At 44.8% G+C, this 21,188-nt stretch overlaps 1 protein-coding gene across 2 annotated transcripts in view; it reads right to left on the bottom strand.

The window, feature by feature from the left end:
• ints6l (integrator complex subunit 6 like) overlaps positions 1 to 15,882 on the bottom strand; it is a 203,486-nt gene extending 187,604 nt beyond the window's left edge. Inside the window, exons 1-2 of one of the 2 annotated variants that reach the window (XR_005944042.1) lie at positions 15,665 to 15,882; positions 15,491 to 15,568 (exon numbers count right to left, since the gene is read on the bottom strand). Coding sequence is in view for 1 of the 2 variants with exons in the window: in XM_041195994.1 (XP_041051928.1) it covers positions 15,491 to 15,568; positions 15,665 to 15,775 (189 nt within the window). In the remaining variant the exon portion in view is untranslated. The remainder of the gene's footprint in view (positions 1 to 15,490; positions 15,569 to 15,664) is intronic. The other variant, XM_041195994.1, reaches the window with a different exon arrangement.
• Positions 15,883 to 21,188: the final 5,306 nt, after the last annotated feature.

Here is a 21,188-nt window from a genome sequence, read left to right on the forward strand (position 1 = left end):
GCTGGTAACGGGGAGTAGAAAACTAGCGAGTGAAATTATATAGCAGGCGAAACAAAGGCAACATCAACTAGGCTTAGAGTGCAGAATAATCTCAAAAAGACAAAGTTAAGTGCACTCTCCTGAAAGCACACAGCATTCACAACAAGGTAGATGATTTAAAGGTAAAAAAAAAGAGGTAAATGGGTATGATCTAAATGGCCCTACAGAAACGTGGCTATAGGGTGACCAAGACTGGGAACTGCATATTCAAGGATATTCAACATTAAGGAAGGACAGGCAAAATGGAAAAGGAGGTGGTGTTACACTGATAATAAGGGATGGGATCAGTACATTGGTAATGGGGGGGAACTCAGATCAGAATAACAAAACGTGGCATCTGTTTGAGTGGAGAGAAGGAACAGCAAGGGCATTGGTCGGAGTTGTTCATAAGCCACCAAACAGTAATGGTAGTGTGGGCCATGGTACTAATCAGGAGATTAGAGAAGCATGTAGCATGGGTAATACAGTAATCATGGGTGACTTCAATCTGCATACAGACTGGGTAAATTTAATGAGCACTAATGCTGTGGAGGATGAGTTTCTGGTGTGTGTTGAGGATGGTTTTCTAAAGCAGGATGTTGAGGAACCAACTAGAGAATAGGCTATTTTGGATCGAGTACTTTGTATCGAGAAAGGGCAAATTAATAATCTTGGAAAAACTCAGCAGGTCTGGCAGCAGTTCTGTCAAAGGGTCATGAGGACTCGAAACGTCAACTCTTTTCTTATCCGCCAATGCTGCCAGACCTGCTGAGTTTTTCCAGGTAATTCTGTTTTTGTTTTGGATTTCCAGCATCCGCAGTTTTTTTGTTTTTAAATTAATAATCTTGTTGTGAAAGAACCCTTAGGGATGAGTGACCATAATATGATAAAATTTCATACTATGTTTGAAAGTGAGGTAGTTCAATCTGAAGCCAGGGTGTTAAGTTTGAACAAAGGAAATAATAAAGGTAGGAGGGGCAAATTGGCTGAGGTGGATTGGGAAAATACACTAAAAGGTATGATGGTACATAGACAAAGGATGGTCTTTAAAGGATAAAGAATTAAAGAACTAAACATTCCTTCAAGGCACAAAAACCCAGTCAACTGTGGATAACAAAGGGAGTTAAGGATTGTATAAGATTAAAAGAAAAGGCCTATAAAGTTGCCAGAAACAGTAGTAAATCTGAGGTTTGGGAGGATTTTAGAAAACAGCAAAGGAGGACCAAGAAACTGATGAAGAAAGGGGGAACAGAATATGAATGAATTTTTTAAAACATTCATTCACGGGATGTGGGCTTCGCTGGCTGGGCCAGCATTTATTGCCCATCTCTAGCCACCCTTGTGAAAGTGGTGGTGAGCTGCCTTCTTGTACCACTGCAGTCCATCTGGTGTAGATACAACCATTGTGCTGTTAGGAAGGAAGGGAGTTCCGGGATTTTGACCCAGTGACACTGAAGGAATGGCGATATATTTCCAAGTTAGGATGGTTTGTGACTTGGAGGGGAACTTCTAGGTGGCGGTGTTCCCATCTATCTGCTACCCTTGTCCTTCTAGGTGGTAGTGGCCATGGGTTTGGAAGATGCTGCCTAAGAAGCCTTGGTGAATTCCCGCAGTGCATCTTGTAGATGGTACACACTGCTGCTACTGTGCGTCAGTGGTGGAGGGAGTGAATTTTTGTGGATGTGGTGCCAATCAAGCAGACTGCTTTGTTCTGGACGGTGTCAAGCTTCTTCAGTGTTGTGGGAGCTGCACTCATCCAGGCAAGCATGGAGTATTCCATCACACTCCTGACTTGTGCTTTGTAAATGGTGGACAGGTTTTGGGGAGTCAAGAAGTAAGTTACTCGTCACACGATTCCTAGCCTCTCACCAGCTTTTGTAGCCACAGTATTTATATGGCTAGTCCAGTTCAGTTTCAGGATGTTGATGGTGGGGGATTTAATGATGGTAATGCCATTGAACATCAAGGAGCGATGGTTGGATTCTCTCTTGTTGAAGATGGTCATTGCCTGACACTTGTGTGGCACGAATGTTACTTGCCACTTGTCAGCCTAAGCCTGGATGTTGTCTCGCTGCGTTTAGACATGGACTGCTTCAATATCTAAGGAGTCGTGAATGGTGAACATTGTGCAATCAGTTAACACCCCCACTTCTGACCTTATGATAGAAGGAAGGTCATTGATGAAGCAACTGAAGGTGGTTGGGCCTAAGACACTACCCTGAGGAACTCCTGCAGTGATGTCCTGGAGCTGAGATGACTGACTTCCAACAACCACAACAATCTTTCTTTGTGCTAGGTATGACTCCAATCAGTGAAGAGTTTTCCCCCTGATTCCCATTGCCTCCAGTTTTGCTAGGGCTCCTTGATGCCACACTCGGTCAAATGCTGCCTTGATATCAAGGGCACTCACTCTCACCTTATGTCGATAGTTCAGCTCTTTCGTCCTTGTTTGAACAAAGGCTGTAATGAGATCAGGAGCTGAATGGCTCTGACAAAACCTAAACTGGGCATCAGTGAGCAGGTTATTGCTAAGCAAGTGCCACTTGATAGCACTGTTGATGACCCCTTCCATTACTTTACTGATGATCGAGAGTAGACTGATGGGGTGGTAATTGGCAGAGTTGGATTTGTCCTGTTTTTTTGTGTACAGGACATACCTGGGCAATTTTCCACATGGCCAGGTAGATGCCAGTGTTGTAGCTGTACTGAAACAGCTTGACTAGAGACATGGCAAATTCTGGAGCACAAGCCTTCAGTACTATTGCCAGAATATTGTCAGGGCCCACAGCCTTTGCAGTATCCAGTGCCTTCAGCCATTTCTTGATATTATGTGGACTAAATCGAATTGGCTGAAGACTGGCACCTGTGATGCCGGGGACATCTGGAGGAGGCAGAGATGGATCATCCACTCGGCACTTCTGGTTGAAGATGGTTGCGAATGCTTCAGCTTTATCTTTTGCACTGCTGTGCTGGGCTCCTCCATCATTGAGGATGGGGATTTTTGTGGAGCCTCCTCCAGTAAGTTGCTTAATTGTCCACCGCCATTCACAACTGGATATGCAGGACTGCAGAGCTTAGATCTGATCCGTCTGTCTATCACTTGCTGTTTATGCTTCACCAGATTGACACCTCACATTGCTGCACTCTTCATTAAACCAGGGTTGATCCCCTGGCTTGATGCTAATGTGGGTAGAGTGGGGGATATGCCACAAGTTACAGATTGTGTTTGACTACAATTCTGCTGATGGCCCACAGCTCGTGATGGATGTCCACTCTTGAAATCTATCCCATTTAGCACAGTGGTAGTGCCAAACAACACCATGGAGGGTATCCACAATGACTGCGCAGTGGTCACTCCTACTGCATCTGTGGCAGGTTGGTGAGGATAAGGTCAAGTATGTTTTTCCCTCTTTTTCCCTCCCTGCCAGCAGCTATGTCATTTAGGGCTCAGCCAGCTCAGTCAGTAGTGGTGACTGATATCCCCAACCCAGAGTACATGAGTCACATGCAGGCCAGGTAAGGACGACAGAGTTCCTTTCCTGAGTATTTTGGAACAATCGACAATGGTTTCATGGCTTTTATTGAATTAAAATTCCACCATCTGCCATGGCGGAATTTGAACCCGGGTCCCAGAGTATTACCCTGGGTTTCTGGAATACCAGTCCAATGACAATACCACCACGCCATCGCTTCCCCTATGTAAACTAGCAAAAAACAAAGACAGGCTGAAAAAGGAAACATTTGGCCAAGGCAAATGTGGGTCCATTACAGGCAGAGTCAGGAGAATTTATGGGGAATAAAGAAATGGCAGAGAAGCTAAATGATTACTTTGTGTCTGCCTTCACTGAGAAAGATACAAGAAATCTCCCAGAAATAGAGATCCAAGGGACAAGGGAAAATAAGGAACTGAAGGAAATTAGTATTAGTAAGAAGGGTGTTTTGGAGAAATTAATGAGGCTGAAGGTTGGTAAGTCCTTGGGACCTGATATTCTACATCCCAGAATGTTGAAAGAGGTTGCTATGGAGATAGTGAATGCATAGGTGATTATCTTCCAAAGTTCTGTAGATTCTGGATCAGCTCCTGCAGATTGGAAGGTTGCAAATGCCACTTCACTAATTAAGAAGGGAGGAAGAGAGAAAACAGGGAACTACAGACCCATTGACCTTACATCAGTGTAGGGAAAATGCTAGAAACTATTATAAAGGATGTGATAAATGGACGTTTGGATAATCATGATCTGATTGGGCACAGTCAACATGGATTGATCAATGGGAAATCATGTTTGACGAACCCAGGATGTTACGATAAATGAGATACCAGAACCGATAAGGGGGAGTCAGTGGACATAGTGTACTTGGATTTTCAGAAGGCTTTTGATAAAGTCCCCCACAGGAGTTTGGTAAGCAAAGTTAAAGCACATGGGGATAGGAGATAATATACTAGCATGGATTAAGGATTGGTTAACAGGCAGAAAACAGAGTCGGAATAAATGGGTCATCCTCACGTTGGCAGGCTGTGGCTAGTGGGGTACCACAAGGATCAGTACTCAGGCCCCAGCTGTTCACAATATATATCAATGATTTGGATGTGGGGACCAAACGTAATATTTCCAAGTTCACGGATGACACAAAGCTAGGTGGGAGTGTGTTGTGAGGAAGATGCAAAGCGGCTTCAAGGGAATTTGGACAGACTTAATGAATGGGCAAGAACATGGCAGATGGAATATAATGGAAAATTAGGAAATGGTGGATGAATTGAACAGATCTTTAGCATCGGTCTTTGGTGTAGAGGATAAAAGTAACATCCCAAAAATAATTGGTAATGAAAGGGAGGGAGGAACTTAAAATATTTACAATCACCAGGTCAGGAAAATTATTAGAGCTAAAGGCTGACAAGTCCCCGGGTCCTGGTGGACTGCATCCTAAAGCCTTAAAAGAAGTCACTGCTGATATAGTAGTTGCGTTGGTTTTAATTTTCCAGAGTTTCATAGATTCTGGAAAGGTCCCATCAGGTTGGAAAATAACTAATGTAATTCCTCTATTCAAGAAAGGAGGGATACAGAAGGCAAGAAATGACAGGCCAGTTAGCTTAACATCCATCATTGGGAAATTGCTGGAATCTATTAAGGAGGTTGTAGCGGGGCATTTAGAAAATCTCAATGTCAGGCAAAGTCAAATTGGTTTTATGAAAAGGAAGTCATATTTCACTTGAAGTAACAAAGTAGATAAAGAAGAACCTGTGGATGCACTGTACTTGGATTTCCAGAGGCATTTGACAAAGTGCCACATCAAATGTTACTACTTGCATTTTGCTGAAAGAAGATCAAACAGCATATCCCCTCTGCTCCTCGCAACGGGCAAGGTACAGACCGACCCAACCAACCCATGCTTGCAAAACTCAAAACAGTGTCCAACATTAGATGTGATTCCACGATTGGACAACATTTGCTAAATAATCCTGTGTGCTAAGAATTACACTGACAATCAATTTAAGATTGTCAGTTGGGCGTGCAGTGTGGTGCATTCGCGGGTACTGGAAGCTACATATATTAATACACAGGGCTCCGTTCTTTGCAGACACTTTCTGCCTTTTTCATCTAAACAAAATAAGTGACAGCCATTCATTGGTTCATTCTTCAGGGCAATGCCTTGACCAGAGTCAAGCTGCCTGGTTTAAACTTCAAACAATGCTTGGTACTTAACTGTCAGTCACCATTAACATGCATTCTTCATGGCAACACCTCTACCAATCAGAGTCCACGTGCCAACAAATCAGCACTCTCTGCTCATAAGGTATAAAGTTGTTGCGCCCCCTAACATTGGTACTCTTGTGATTGTCTTGATGAGTGCAAGATGAAAAGCTTCCACAAAATGTTTTTTTTCTGCAACACTCAAATGTTACAATGCAAAATAAGGGCTCACGGTATGGGGGTAACATATTAGCAGGAATAAAGGATTGGTTAACTAACAGGAAAGAGGGGGTAGGAATAAATGGGTCATTTTGGGTTGGCAAGATGTGATGAGTGGAGTGCCACAAGGATCATTGCTGGGGCCTCAACTTTTTACAACTTATAGAAACGACCTGGATGAAGGGGCCAAATGTCTGGTTGCTAAGTTTGCTGACGACACAAAGATAGGTAGGAAAGTAAGTTGCAAAGAGGACATAAGATATCTACAAAGGGTCAAAGAGAGATTAAATGAGTATGGGCAAAGATTTGACAGATGGGGTATAATGTGGGAAAGTGAGAACTTGTCCACTTTAGCAGGATGAATAGAGAAACAGCATATTATTTCAATGGAGCAAGATTGCAGATCTCAACTAAGAACAAAAATTACTGGAAAAAACTTAGCAGATCCGGCAGCATCTGCGAAGAGAAAAACAGAGTTAACATTTCGAGTCCAATATGACTCTTCTTTGATAAAAGCAAAAAACTGCAGATGCTGGACTCTTCTTTGGATCATTTTTGTATTTCAAATCTCCAGCATCGGCAGTATTTGCTTTTATTATTGCAGAACTTGGAGTACAGAGGGATCTGGGTATCTTGGTCCATGAATCACAAAAAGTTAGTAAGGAGGTACAGCAAGTGATTAGGGAGGCAAATGGAATGTTGGTCTTTATTGCGAGGTGAATGGAATATAAAAATAGGGATGTTTTGCAACAGTTGGTGAGACCACATCTGGAATACTGTGTACAGTTTTAGTCTCCTTATTTAAGAAAGAAAATAAATGCATTAGCAGTTCAGAGAACATTTACTTGGCTGATACCAGGGATGGGGTTTATTTTATGTGGAAAGGACGGACAGGCTGGGCCTGTATCCACTGGAGTTTAGAAGTATGGGAGTCGTATTGGAACATAAAAGATCCAAAGGGACTTGACAGGGTGGATGCTGAAAGGACATTCCCCTTGTGGGAGAGACTAGAACTAGGGGACACAGGTTAAAAATAAGGGGTTGCCCAATTAAGACATAGATGAGAAGAATTTTTTTCTCTCAGAGGTTCAAGTGTCTTTGGAGCTCTCTTCCTCATACAGCAGTAGAGGCAGGGTCAGATATAGTCTGGCAGAGATAAATAGATTCTTGAGATAGGCAGAGATAGAAGGATTCTTGACAAACAAGAGAGTCAAAGGTTTTCAGGGATAGGCGGAATGTAGAGTTGAGGCCACAATGGTATCAGCCATGATCTTATTGAATGGCAGAGCAGGCTTGAGGGGCCAAATTCCCTACTCCTAATTCGTGAGTTCATACGTTGCTTGATAACACTTGGAGTGTATCAAATTGGCTGAAGACTGGCATCTGTGACGGTGGCAATCTCAGGTGAGCAAGGTGGATCATTAACTCAGCACTTCTGGGTTAAGGTAGTTGCAGATGTTTAACCCTGTCTTTTGTGCTCATGCCCTGAGCTCCAGATAGTGAAGGATATGCCATGCCAGGTCATGAGGTTAGATTGCAGTGGAACAGGATTCTGCTGTTGCTGATGGCCAAAAGGTTCCGTGGATGACCTCTTATGAGCTGTGACAACTGCTCTGAATCTGCACCATTTAGCATGGTGGCAGTGTTACACAACATTATAGAATATGTCCCTGGGGTGAAGTTGGGGCTTCGTCTCCACAATCACCATGCAGTGGTCAGAGATGCATCTGTGACAGGTAGATTGCTGAGGTGGTCAGGTAGGTTTTTCCCTCACATTGAGATTCTTTCATGGCCTGCCACAGGCCCAATCTGACAGCTATGTCCTTCAGGGCTTGGCCAGCAGTAATGCACCAAGCCACTATTCTTGAACATTCAAGCTGCACACAAAGTACATTCAGAGACTTAATGGGGCCCTGGGTTAATGTGATCAGTCCTAGGGGTGCTCACTCCTGAACATTCAGCACAGCATCACCCACCTCTGGTGGCTCTGTCCTGCTTGTGGGAAAGGACCAGGGGGTCGATGGAGGAGTCTGGGACATCAGCTGAAAGATAGGATTTTGTGATTATGGCAGTGTCAGGCAAACTCCTGACCAGACTGTGGGACAACTCTCAAAATTTTAACGAACATTTCAAAAGAGGAAAGAAGGTTGAGCGGTAGGGGGAGGAATTCCAGAGTGTAAGGTCCAGGCCTCTGAAAGCACAGCCGCCAATGGTGGAGAAATTAAAAACCAGGAATGCTCAAGAGGCCAGAATTAGAGGAGTGCAGAGCTAGAAGAGATTCAAAGGTGGGGAGGGACAATGCCATGAAGGGATTGATAAACAAAGATGAGAATTTTGAATTCAAGGCATTGTTAACTGGGTACCAATGTATATATAAGAGCACAAGGGTAAGGGTGAACAAGATTTGGGTCGAGTTACAACACGATGGACAAAGTTTTTAATGACATCAGGTTTACAAAGGGTAGAACCTAGAAGGTTGGGCAGGGTGTAGTCAAAAGTCTAGAGATTAAAAAGGCAAAGATAAAGATTTCAACAGCAGATGAGCTGAGGCAAGGGAAGAGTCAGGCAATCTTAGAGTTGGAAATAGGCGGTCTTAGTGATGGGGTGGATATGTGGTAGGGAGCTCATGTCAGGAAATTTCGAAAGACAATTTTACGTATACTTGAAAAGGACTAAATTGCAGTTTATAGGGAGACGGCAGAGTTGTGGAATTAAATTCGACAGCTCTTGAAAAAGCCTGCAAAGGCATGAGAAACCAAATGGGCTCTTCCTGCACTGCAAGACTCAACAATTCTTTATGTTTTGATGCATTTTGTCAAGGCATGTACACAAGACAAAAATAAATTAGGTTGGATTATTCTAATTCTGCATGATATTTTTGCAGTTATGTTATAGACCACCAAAACAAGAATTCTTTGTGTACAGAATTCATAGAACCATAATATTGCAGCATTCTGCCATCACATCTCTGCTGAGTTACTATCCACAAATCTTTTCATTTCTACTTAATTTCAGGGCTTCACCACACAGTCCAAGCTAACCATTCAGCTTAACACTGGAGTGCGGCTGCATTGTCAGAGATGCTGTCCTTGAAATGATCCATTCCATGTCTATCTGCTCTGATAGTGCCATGGGATCTTTCCTGTTCATCTGAACAATCAGAAAGCTGGAATTGCTGCCACCATCTTAGTCAACATCCTTGCCTCAACAAAAAACAGCCAAAATAAACTAACTGGCGATTTGTTCTTTGAGATCTGGCTGTGCACAAATTAACTGTCACAGGAGAGGAAAGTGGAGTTGAGGCCACAACAAGACCAGCCATGATCTTATCAAATGGCAGAGCAAGCTTGAAGGGCCAAATGGCTTGCTCCTGGTTCTAAGTCCTATGTTCCTACATTTGCCTACATCAACTAGGACTACTCCAAAAATTAATTCATAAATGTGAATTGTGTCAGGGTGTCCTATAAGGACATGGTAAGGGATTAAATAAACGTAAGCTCCCGACTAAGAGCAGAACCTGGACTGACACTGCAGTGAACCATAGAGGGAGTTCTGCTTTGTCCTTCAAATGAGATGATAAATCAATTAATTTCCAAAGGGCATTAATTTCCAAAGGGCATTAAAAGTCATCTTTCTCACAGTAAAGACATGTTTTTAAAAATACAATCAGGAATTCTCCCAGTACCTTAGCCAAGATTTAGCCCTCAACCAACAGAACCAGACCAGATTATCTGGCGATTTATTTCATTTTCCTATGTAACAAAACTGATTACACTTCATTGGATGTTCTGAAGATAAAAGGCACCTATCTACATGCAAGTTCTTATTTTTTGCTTCAGTTTTTCTCAACTTACTCTGAAATATCCTCAATTTTAAATACACTGAGTTTTATCTAAGAACATAAGAATACAAAGTAGGCATGTGGCCCCTTAAGGCTGCTCTGCCATTCAATAAGATCATGGCTGATCGGATCTTGGCCTCAATTCACTTTGTTGACTGGTCCCCATGATCCTTGATTCCCCTATAGTCAGCCTTGAATATATCCGATGGCTCAGCCTCTACTGCTCTCTGGGAAGAGAATTCCAAACTCCATCTTAAATGGGACAGCCCTTATTCTAAAAAACTCTACACCCTAGATCTCCATTGTCTCAAGATGGGGAACATCATCTTAGCATCTAACCTCTCAAGTCCCCTCAAAAGTTCATCTCTCATTCTTCTAAACTCCAACGAGTATATGACCAACCAACTTACCCTTTCTCACAAGACAACCTTCTTTTTTAAATGCACTCATGGAATGTGGGCTTCGCTGGCTGGGCCAGCATTTTTATTGTCCATCTCTATGTGATGTAGGTACACCCACAGTGCTGTTAGGGAGGGAGTTCCAAGATTTTGACCCAGCGATAGTGAAGGAACGGTGATATATTTCCAAGTCAGGGTGGTGAGTGACTTGGAGGAACCTCCAGCTGATGGTGTTCCCATCTACCCACTGCCCTTGTCCTTCAAGATGGTAGTGGTCATGGGTTTGGAAGATGCTGCCTAAGGAGCCTTGGTGAATTCCTGCAGTGCATCTTGTAGATGGTACACACTGCTGCTACTGTGGGTCGGTGGTAGAGGGAGTGAATGTTTGTGGATGTGGTGTCAATCGAGCACTGCTTTGTCAAGGACGGTGTCAAGCTTCTTCAGTATTGTGGGAGCTGCACTCATTGATGAAGCTGCTGAAGATGGTTGGGCTGAGGACACTACCCTGAGGAACTCCTGCAGTGATGTCCTGGAGCTGAGATAACTGACCTCCAACAACCACCTTCCTTTGTGCTAGGTATGGCTCCAACCAGCGGGAAGTTTTACCTGATTCCCAAAGACTGTAGTTTTGCGAGGGCTCCTCGATGCCACACTCTGTCAAATGCTGCCTTGATGTCAAGGGCAGTCACTCTCACTTCACCTCAGGAGTTCAGTTCTTTTGTCCATGTTTGAACCAAGGCTGTAGTGAGGTCAGGAGCTAAGTGACCCTGGCGGAACCCAAACTGAGCATCAGTGAGCAGGTTATTGCTAAGCAAGTGTCACTTGATAGCACTGTTGTTGACCCCTTCCATTACTTTACTGATGATCGAGAGTAGACTGATGGGGCGATAATTGGCAGGGTTCGATTTGTCCTGCTTTTTGTGTACAGGACATACCTGGGCAATTTTCTACATAGCCGGGTAGATGCCAGTGTTGTGGCTGTACTGGAACAGCTTGGCTAGGGGCACGGCAAGTTCTGGAGCAAAAGTCTTCAGTACTATTGCCAGAATATTGTCAGAACCCACAGCTTTTGTAGAATCCAGTGCCTTCAGCCGTTTCTTGACATCATGTAGAGTGAATAAAATTGGCTGAAAACTGGTACCTGTGTTGCTGGGGACCTCCGGAGGAGGCCGAGATGGATCATCCACTCGGCACTTCTGGTTGAAGATGGTTGCGAATGCTTCAGCCTTATCTTTCGCACTGATGTGCTGGGCTCCTCCATCATTGAGGACAGGGATATTTGTGAAGTCTCCTCCTCCTCCAGTGAGCAGTTTAATTGTCTACCACTATTCATGACTGGATGTGGCAGGACTGGAGAGGTTAGATCTGATCCGTTGGTTGTGGGATTGCTTAGCTCTATCACTTGTTGCTTGGGTTGTTGGCATTCAAGTAGTCCTGGGTTATAGCTTCACCAGGCTGACGCTTCACTTTTAGGTATGCATGGTGCTGCTCCTGGCATGCCCTCCTATACTCTTATTCAACCAGGGTTGATCCTCTGGCTTGATGGTAATGGTAGAGTGGGGGTATGCCAGGCCATGAGGTTACACATTGCGTTCGAGTACAGTTCTGCAGCTGCTGATGGCCCACAGCGTGTCATGGTTGCCAAGTCTTGAGTTGCTCGATCTGTTCGAAATCTATCCCTTTTAGCACAGTGGTAGTGCCACACAACACCGTGGAGGGTATCCTCAATGTGAAGGCAGGACTTCATCTCCACAAGGACTATGCAGTGGTCACTCCTGCCGCTACTGTCATGGACAGATGCATCTGTGGCAGGCAGGTTGGTGAGGATGAGGTAAAGTGTGTTTTTCCCTCTTGTTGGTTTCCTCACCACCTGCCCCAGAACCAGTCTAACAGCCGGGTGGCCATCCAATTTCATTTTTTTTTGAGCTTTTGTCATGGCTTGTTACAACTGAGTGGCCATTTCAGAGGGCACTAAAGAGTCAACCACATTTTTGTGGGTCTGGAGTCAGGTTTTTTACAACAATCGACAATGGTCATCATTAGGCTTTTAATTCCAGATTTTTATTGAATTCAAATTCCACCATCTGCTGTGGCAGGATTCGAACCTGTGGGTCTTGAATTACTAGTCCAGCGACAATACCACTAAGCCATCGTGTCCCAGGTATCAACCTCTCAAACTTTCTCTGAACTGCCTCCAATGCAAATAAATTTATCCTTAAATACGGAGACCAAAACTGAACACAATACTCTAAGTGCAGCCCCATCAATCCCCTGTATATTTTTAACAAGACTTCCCTACTTTAATACTCCATCCCCCTTCCAATAAAGGCCCATGTTCCATTTGGGTTCCTAATTACTTACTGTACCTGCATGCTGACTTTTTATAATTCATGCACAAGGACACCCAGACTTTCTGTTCCACAATATTCTGCAGTCTCTCTCCATTTTAATATTTTGCTTTTCGATTCTTCCTACTGAAATGGATAACCTACATTTTCCCACATCATACTCCATCTGCCAAATTTTTGCCCACTCACTTAACCAATCTATATCCCTTTGCAGCCTTTATATCCTTCTCACAACTTGCTTTCCTATCTTTGTCTCATCAGCAAATTCGTACCATCAGAAACAGAGTCAACAATTTAGGCTGATGAAATGTTAACTTTCCCTTTACCACGACAGATTGAGTCACAGTTATACATCACAGAAACAGCCCCTTCAGCCCATCGTGTCCCTGCCGGACATCAAGCATCTATCCATTCTAATCCCAATTTCCAGCCCTGTATGCTATGGCATTTCAAGTGCTCATCTAAATACTTCTTAAATGTTGTGAGGGTTCCTGCCTCTACCATCCCCTCAGGTAGTATGTTCAAGATTCCAACCACCCTCTGGATAAAAACATTTTCCCTCAAATCCCCTCTAAACCTCCTGCCCCTTACCTTAAGTCTATGCCTCCTGGTTATTGATCTCTCCGCTAAGGGGGGAGTGAAAGACGAGGGCCGGGGGGGGATGGTGGTCTTCATAGTGGAAGACACGAGTAACATCCCCAAAGTTCAAGAGAGTCAGGGGGGAAGAGGTGAGTATGGTGGCCATTACCAAGGAGAAGGTGCTAGGAAAACTGAAAGGTCTGAAGGTGGATAAATCACCTGGACCAGATGGATTACACCCCAGAGTTCTGAAGGAGATAGTTGAAGAAATAGTGGAGGCGTTAGTGGTGATTTTTGAGGAATCACTCAAATCAGGGAGGGTCCCAGAGGACTGGAAAATCGCTAATGTAACCCCCCCTGTTTAAGAAGAGTGAGGCAAAAGACGAGAAATTACAGGCCGATTAGCCTGACCTCGGTCGTTGGTAAGATTTTCGAGTCCATTATTAAGGATGAGATTTCAGAATACTTGGAAGTGCATGGTAAAATAGGGCAAAGTCAGCATGGTTTCATCAAGGGGAGGTCATGCCTGACAAATCTGTTAGAATTCTTTGAGGTAACAAGTAGGTTAGACAAAGGAGAGCCAATGGATGTTATCTACTTGGACTTCCAGAAGGTCTCTGACAAGGTGCCGCACAAGAGGCTGCTCAGTAAGATAAGAGCCCATGGTGTTAGAGGCAAGGTACTAGCATGGATAGAAGATTGGCTGTCTGGCAGGAGGCAGAGAGTGGGGTTAAAGGGGTCCTTCTCATGATGGCAGCTGGTGACTAGTGGAGTTCCGCAGGGGTCAGTGTTGGGACCACAACTTTTCACATTAATGATCTAGATGAAGGAACTGAGGGCATCCTGGCTAAGTTTGCAGATGATACAAAGATAGGTGGAGGGACAGGTAGTATTGAGGAGACGGGGAGGTTGCAGAAGGATTTGGACAGCTTAGGAGAATGGGCAAAGTGGCAGATGGAATACAACATTGGCAAGTGTGAGGACATGCACTGTGGTAGGAAGAATAGAGGCATAGACTATTTTCTAAATGGGGAGAGAATTCAGAAATCTGGAGTGCAAAAGGACTTGGGAGTCCTAGTCCAGGATTCTCTTAAGGTTAACTTGCAGGTAGAGTCGGTAGTTAGGAAGGCAAATGCAATGTTGGCATTTATTTTGAGAGGACTAGAATATAAAAGCAGGGGTGTGCTGCTGAGGCTTTATAAGGCTCTGGTCAGTCCATATTTAGAATATTGTGAGCAATTTTGGGCCCCGTATCTCAGGAAGGGTGAGATAGATAGGTTCTTGATTGGTATGGGGATCAAAGGTTATGGGGAGAAGTCGAGAGAATGGGGTTGAGAAACTTATCAGCCATGATTGAATGGCGAGAGCAGACTCGATGGGCCAAATAGCCTTATTTCTGCTCATGTGTCTTATGGGTTTGGGGGGTGGGGGGGGGGGGGGGTTAGGAGGAGGTGGTGGTGGTGAATGGTGGGGATGAGAAGAGGGGATGGCGGGGGACGGGCAGAAGAGGGGATGGCGGGGGACGGGCAGAAGAGGGGATGGCGGGGGACGGGCAGAAGAGGGGATGGCGGGGGACGGGCAGAAGAGGGGATGGCGGGGGACGGGCAGAAGAGGGGATGGCGGGGGACGGGGAGAAGAGGGGATGGCGGGGGACGGGGAGAAGAGGGGATGGCGGGGGACGGGGAGAAGAGGGGATGGCGGGGGACGGGGAGAAGAGGGGATGGTGGGGGACGGGGAGAAGAGGGGATGGTGGGGGACGGGGAGAAGAGGGGATGGCGGGGGACGGGGAGAAGAGGGGATGGAGGGGGATGGGGAGAAGAGGGGATGGTGGGGGACGGGGAGAGATGGGGGATGGCGGGGGACGGGGAGAGATGAGGGGATGGTGGGGGACGGGGAGAGATGAGGGGATGGTGGGGGACGGGGAGAGATGAGGGGATGGTTGGGGGGGGAATGGTTGGGGGGGGAGAGGAGATGGTGTGTGGGGGCAGGGGGATGGAGGGAGAGGGGGATAGAGGGAGAGGGAAGAAGGGAGGGATGGAGGGGGAGCGGGGGTGCGGGGCTGGAGTGGGGGTGAGGGGCCGGGGGGGGGAGGGGGTAGGGAGCCCTGGCCGGGAGTTCAGATGCTTCCGGTTTATGAGCAGGTGACGTCACGCCGCCGCCATACAAAGAAAGCGGCGCCATGTTAGAGTTGGGCCCGGGCCGGTTTCCCGGCTCCCCCTTCCCCTCCCGGGCCGGTTTCCCGGCTCCCCCCCCACCACCACCTCCTCTCGTCGCCGGCCCCGGGTTCTCTCTCCCACCCCGGCTTCCCGACTCCCACCGGCCGGGCCCTGGCCGGCCCACCCGCCCTCCTGCCTCCCGACCGGGTTAACCCCCTCCTTCCCCGGCTGGAGCCCTCACCTTAATGCCGTAGGGCGGCTCGTCGAACGTCACCAGCATGTACCTGTCGCCGCGGCTGGCGGGGTCCCGGGCCCGGAGCTGTGAGGAGAGACAGCGGAGTGAGTGTGAGTGGACACACAGCCGGCGGGGCGGGAACCGTTAGCTTTCAAATTTCACTTTGTTTCCCCTCTTTACCTTCATGAAAATCTCCACGGCGCCTTTCGCGATGTCCAGAAAGGTGGTTCCCAGGTAAGTCCGCTGGTTCATGGAGGCGGACGTGTCTATGAGGAAGAGTAAAATGGGCATTTTGGGGCCTCGGCCTGTTTGTTGACGGGACGGGGAAAGCGCTCGGGCTCGGCCGCCGCTGCGAGTGAGTGGGAGCCCACGAGGGCCGCGCGCTCTCAGCAAGCGCGCTCTCGCCTCTCCCTCTCCCTGCGCGTGCACGGTGCCGGGCAACCTTCCGCTGAGCCGGGCCCACGTGACTGTTCTGCACCGCCCTGACTGTTCGCCAGCTGCGCCTGCGCAGAGACTCCAGTGTTCTGGGAATTGTAGTCTTTCCCACTCCAATAGAATCAAAATACTCCAGATGCTGGAAATTTGAAATAAAAACAGAAGGTGCTGCAGAGGGAAGAGACTGTTGATAAGGGCAATGCTGTTGATGTGGTGTACACAGACTACCAAATGGCATTTGATTCCGTGCCACACTACTAAGCAAAGTAGTGCAGATGCTGGAAATCTGAAACGAAAACAAAAAATGCTGAAAAAACTCAGTAGGTCTGACAGCATCTGTGGAGAACAGCGACAATTGTGGAGAACTGTGGAGTATTGGCTGAGTGACAGGAAACGGCAAGTAATGATTCATGATTGTTTTTCGGCCTGGAGGAAGGTTTGTAGTGCCCCAGGTGTCAGCATTGGGACCCTTGCTCTACCTGAAATGTATTAATGATCTAGACCTTGGTGTACAGGGAACAATTTCAAAATTTACAGGCTAAACAAAACTTGGAAGCATTGTGAACTATGAAGAGAACAGGGTAGAACTCCAAAAGGACATAGACAAGCTGGTGGAATGGGTGGATAGGTGGCAGATGAAGTTCAATGCGGAGAAATGTGAGGTGATGCATTTTGTTGGAAGAACATGAAGAGACAGTATAAAATAAAGGGTACAATTCTTAAGGGAATGCAGGAGCAGAGGCACCTGGGTGTGTATGTGCTTAAGTCACTAAAGATGGCAGATCAGGTTGAGAGAGCAGTTAATAAAGCATACAGTATCCTGGACTTTAGGGGCATAGAGTACAAGAGCAAGCAGGTTATCATGAGCTTGTATTAGACACTAGATAGATCACAGCTGGAGTAATGTGTAAAGTTCTGGGCACTGCATTTTAGGATGGCTGTGAGGGTATTGGAGAGAGTGCAGAAGAGGTTTACGAGAATGATTCCAGAGATGAGAAACTTCAGTTCTGAAGATAGATTGGAGAAGTTGGGACTTTTCCTTAGAGAAAAGAAGGCTGAGAGGAGATTTGATAGAAGTATTCAAAATCATGAGGTGCCTGGACAGAGTAGGTAGGGGGAACCATTCTCGTTGGTGGAAGGATCAAGAACCAGAAGGCACTGATTCAAGGTAATTGGTTTAAAAAAAAAAGCAAAAGCGATATGAACAAAAACTTTCACACAGCGGGTGGTTAAGGTCTGTAATGCACTGCCTGACAGTGTGGTGGAGGCAGATTCAATCTGCATTCAAAGTCATTCAAGAGGAAATTAGATGATTATTTGAAAAGAAACAATCTGCAGTGTTATTGAATGAAACCAGGGGAGTGGCACAAGGTGAAATGCTCATTCTGAGAGCTGGTGCAAACACGATGGGCTGAATGGCTTCCTTCTGTGCTGTAAACAAGCCAGTGATTCTGTAAAACATTCAACAGAAATTGTCATGAGAGCTCATCGACTTGAAACGTTAACTTTTTTTATCTACAAATGCTGCCTGACCAGCTGAGCATTTCCAGCATTTTCTTTTTATTTTACAATAGAATCAGATAATAGTTACAACACAAATACAGTCCATTAGTACTGACTCTGCAAGAGCAATTTAGTTAATCCCACACCTCAGCCCTTTCCCCATAGTCCCACAATTTTTACCTTTCAGGTAATTATCAAATGTTGTGGTATGCTTTTAAAGGATAGCAGCACGACATCACTAGAAGGGAAGCATGTCATTTGATCCAGTCTCATTTTTGCCTGTGAGCAGAGCACACACGGCTCTGCTGCTGATGTCTTCAAGTATTCTATCCATGTATAATTGTCCTCGTGCCTAGCCTAAATAAATGAACCCACAACGTGTATACCCAATCCCTGATGGGTGATTGGTGCCTTTATATCATTATAACAACATGACACAAATTTATTTTTTTGCATTGAAATTACAAAAGGTTGGCAGTTACTTCCACAAGACTTATTCAGGTGTAGACATTCAAAAGTGGGACAGCAGTGGAACATCTCGCGCAAGTGAAGATGAGCACTTTGAATTGGTGTTTGCATCAGTCAGAAGTTGTATAGATGCAGCAAATTAATTTTGAACATAGATTTTGAATTACATTGAAATTACAAGACACAAATAGGCAGCTTGGGGCTAACTAGCCAGTGTTGTTTAATCTCCAAACAAGCATTAGTCCCAATCCCAAAATCTTACTGTGTTTCCATATCCTATAATTGCCTTAACTTCAGCCGCTTACCTGATCCATTCTTAAATGTTGACATGATCCCTGCTTCAACATCTTGCATTCATATAGCGCCTTTACTATAGTAAAACATCACCAGGCTTTTTTTTTGTCTGCTAGCTAGACTAGCATTATTGTCCATCCCTAATTGCCCTTGAGTGGCTTGCTAGACAATTTCAAAAGCAACCACATTGCTGTGGGTCTGGAGTCACATGTAGGCCATACCAGGTAAGGACGGCATATTTCCTTCCCTCAAGGACATTAGTGAACCAGATGGGTTTTTGTGACAATCAACAATAGTTTTATGGTCATCATCAGACTTTTAATTCCAGATTTATTTTTATTGATTTCAAATTTCACCATCTGCCATTGTGGGATTTGGACCCAGGTCTCCAGAGCATTACCCTGGGTCACTGGAATACTAGTCCAGTGACAATACCACTACACCATGAAAACAAAATTTGGCAATGCACCACTTGAGATATTGGAACAGGCAGCCAAAAACTTTGTAAAAGAGAGAGGTTTTAAGGAGTGTCTTAAAGGAGGAGAAAGAGAGGTGTAGAGTTTTAGCAAGGTGATTCCAGAACCTAGGAGCTCAACAGCTGAAGGCACAGCCACCAATGGTGGAGCAATCAAAATCAGGCATGCTCTCTAGCTGAATGCACGTAGCATTCATAACAAAGTAAATGAATTGATGGCCCACATTGAAGTAAATAAATATGATCTGATAGCAATTCTGGAGACGTGGCTGCAGGACGACAAAGATTGGGTCCTTAATATTGAGGGATACATGACATTCAAGAGAATAGGTTAATCACTGTTAATCAAAGAGGACATCGGTGCTATAGTTAGAGATGACCTTGGTCTAGGAGATTGGGATGTAGAATCAGTTTGGGTGGAGATGAGGAATAGTAAGGGAAAATTGTCATTAGTGGGAGTGGTCTACAGGCCCCCTAATAGTAGCCATGGTGTAAGACGAAGTATTCAACAAAAAATATTGCATGCTTGTGATAAATGGACGGCAATAATCATGGATGATTTTAATCTACACGTAAACTGGAAAAATTAGATTGGCAATAGTAGCCTGGATGAGGAGTTTTTAAAATGCTTTTGAGATAATTTCTTAGAGCAGCATGTTCTGGAAACAACCAGAGAGCAGGTTACATTAGATTTGATATTGTGTAACGTGACAGGATTAATTAATGACCTTAGAGTAAAGGCACCGTTAGATAGCAGCAACCACAATATGATTGAATTTTCCATTCAGTTTGAAGGGGAGAAGTGTGGATCTAAGACTAGTATTTTAAACTTAAATAAGGGCAACTATGTGGGGATGAAAGCTGAGCTAGCTGAAGTGAACTGGGAAAATAGGTTAGAGGATAGATCAAGACAGAAGCAGTGGCAGACATTTCAGGGGATATTTCAGAGTATTCAGAATAAGTACATTCCTATTATAAAGAAAAATTCTGAGGGGAGGACCCACCATCCGTGGTTAACTAAAGATGTTAAGGAAAGTATCAAACTTAAGGAAAAGGCATACAACTCTGCAAAGATAAGTGGAAGGACAGATGATTGGACAGAATATAAAGAATGACAGAGAATGAGTAAAAGGTTAATCAGGAGAAAGAAATTAGAGTATGAGAGGAAGGTAGCTATAAATGTAAAAACAGATAACAAGAGTTTCTACAGGTATTTAAAAAGAAAAAGAGTAAATAAAGTGAGTGTTGGTCCTCCTAGAGAGTGACAGTGGGGAGTTAATAGTAGATAATAAAGAAATAGTGGAAGAAATGACAAATATTTTGCTTCTGTGTTCACAATAGCGGATACAAAAAACATTCCAGTAGTCACAGCAAATCAGGTGGTGAACGGGAGAAAGGAACTTGGTGAAATTGAAATCTCTGGGGAAATGGTACTGTGCAAATTGATGGAGCTGCTGGTTGGCAAGTCTCCGGGTTCCGATGGACTACATCCTAGGGTCTTAAAAGAGGTGGCAAATGAGGTAGTCGATGCACTGGTGTTAATTTTCCCAAATTCGCTAGATTCTGGAAAGGTTCCATCAGATTGGAAAGTAGCAAATGTAATCCCTCTATTCAAGGGAGAGAAGCAGAAAACAGGAAACTATAGGCCAGTTAGCTTGATGTCTGTCGTGGGGAAGTTATTAGAATCGATCATAAAGGAGGTTATAGCTGGGCACTTAGAAGAGCTCAAGACAATTGGGAAGAGTCAGTATAGTTTTGTGGAAGGAAAATCATGTTTAACCAATTGGAGTTTTTTGAAGGAGTAACATGTGCGGTGGATAAAGGGGAGCCTGGAGACGTGCTGTACTTCAATTTTCAGAAGGCATTTGATAAGATGCCACATCAAAGGTTATTACGGAAAATAAAAGCATATGGTGTAGGGGGTAGCATATTAGCATCGTTAGCTGATGCTGGCTGGCAGAAAGCAGAGAGTATGCATAAATGGGTCTTTTTCGAATTGACAGGATGTGACCAGTGGAGTCCCACAGGGATCTGTGCTGGGGCTTCAACTTTTTACAATTTACATCAATGACTTAGCTGAGGGGAGTGAAGACATGGTAGCTAAATTTGCAAATGACACAAAGATAGGTAGGAAAGTATGTTGTGAAGAGGACATGAGGTTGCAAATGGATATGGATAGATTGAGTGAGTGGGCAAAGATCTGGCAAATGGAGTTTAATGTGAGAAAATGTGAAGTTGTTCTCTGGCAGGAAGAACAAAAAAGCAGAGCATTACTTAAATGGAGAAGGGCTGCATAATTCTGAGGGATAAAGGGATCTAGGTGTTCTAGTACATGAGTCACAAAAAGTTAGTATGCAGGTACAGCAAGTAATTAAGAAGGCTAATGGAATGTTATCCTTTATTATGAGAGGGATTGAACATAAAAGTAAAGATATTATGCTTCAGTTATACAGGGCATTGGTGAGACTGTACCTCAAACGATGCGCAGTTTTGGTCTCTTTATTTAAGGAAGAATGTAAATGCATTAGA

Source organism: Carcharodon carcharias, chromosome 9, assembly GCF_017639515.1.
Source record: "Carcharodon carcharias isolate sCarCar2 chromosome 9, sCarCar2.pri, whole genome shotgun sequence".
Lineage (NCBI taxonomy): Eukaryota > Metazoa > Chordata > Chondrichthyes > Lamniformes > Lamnidae > Carcharodon > Carcharodon carcharias.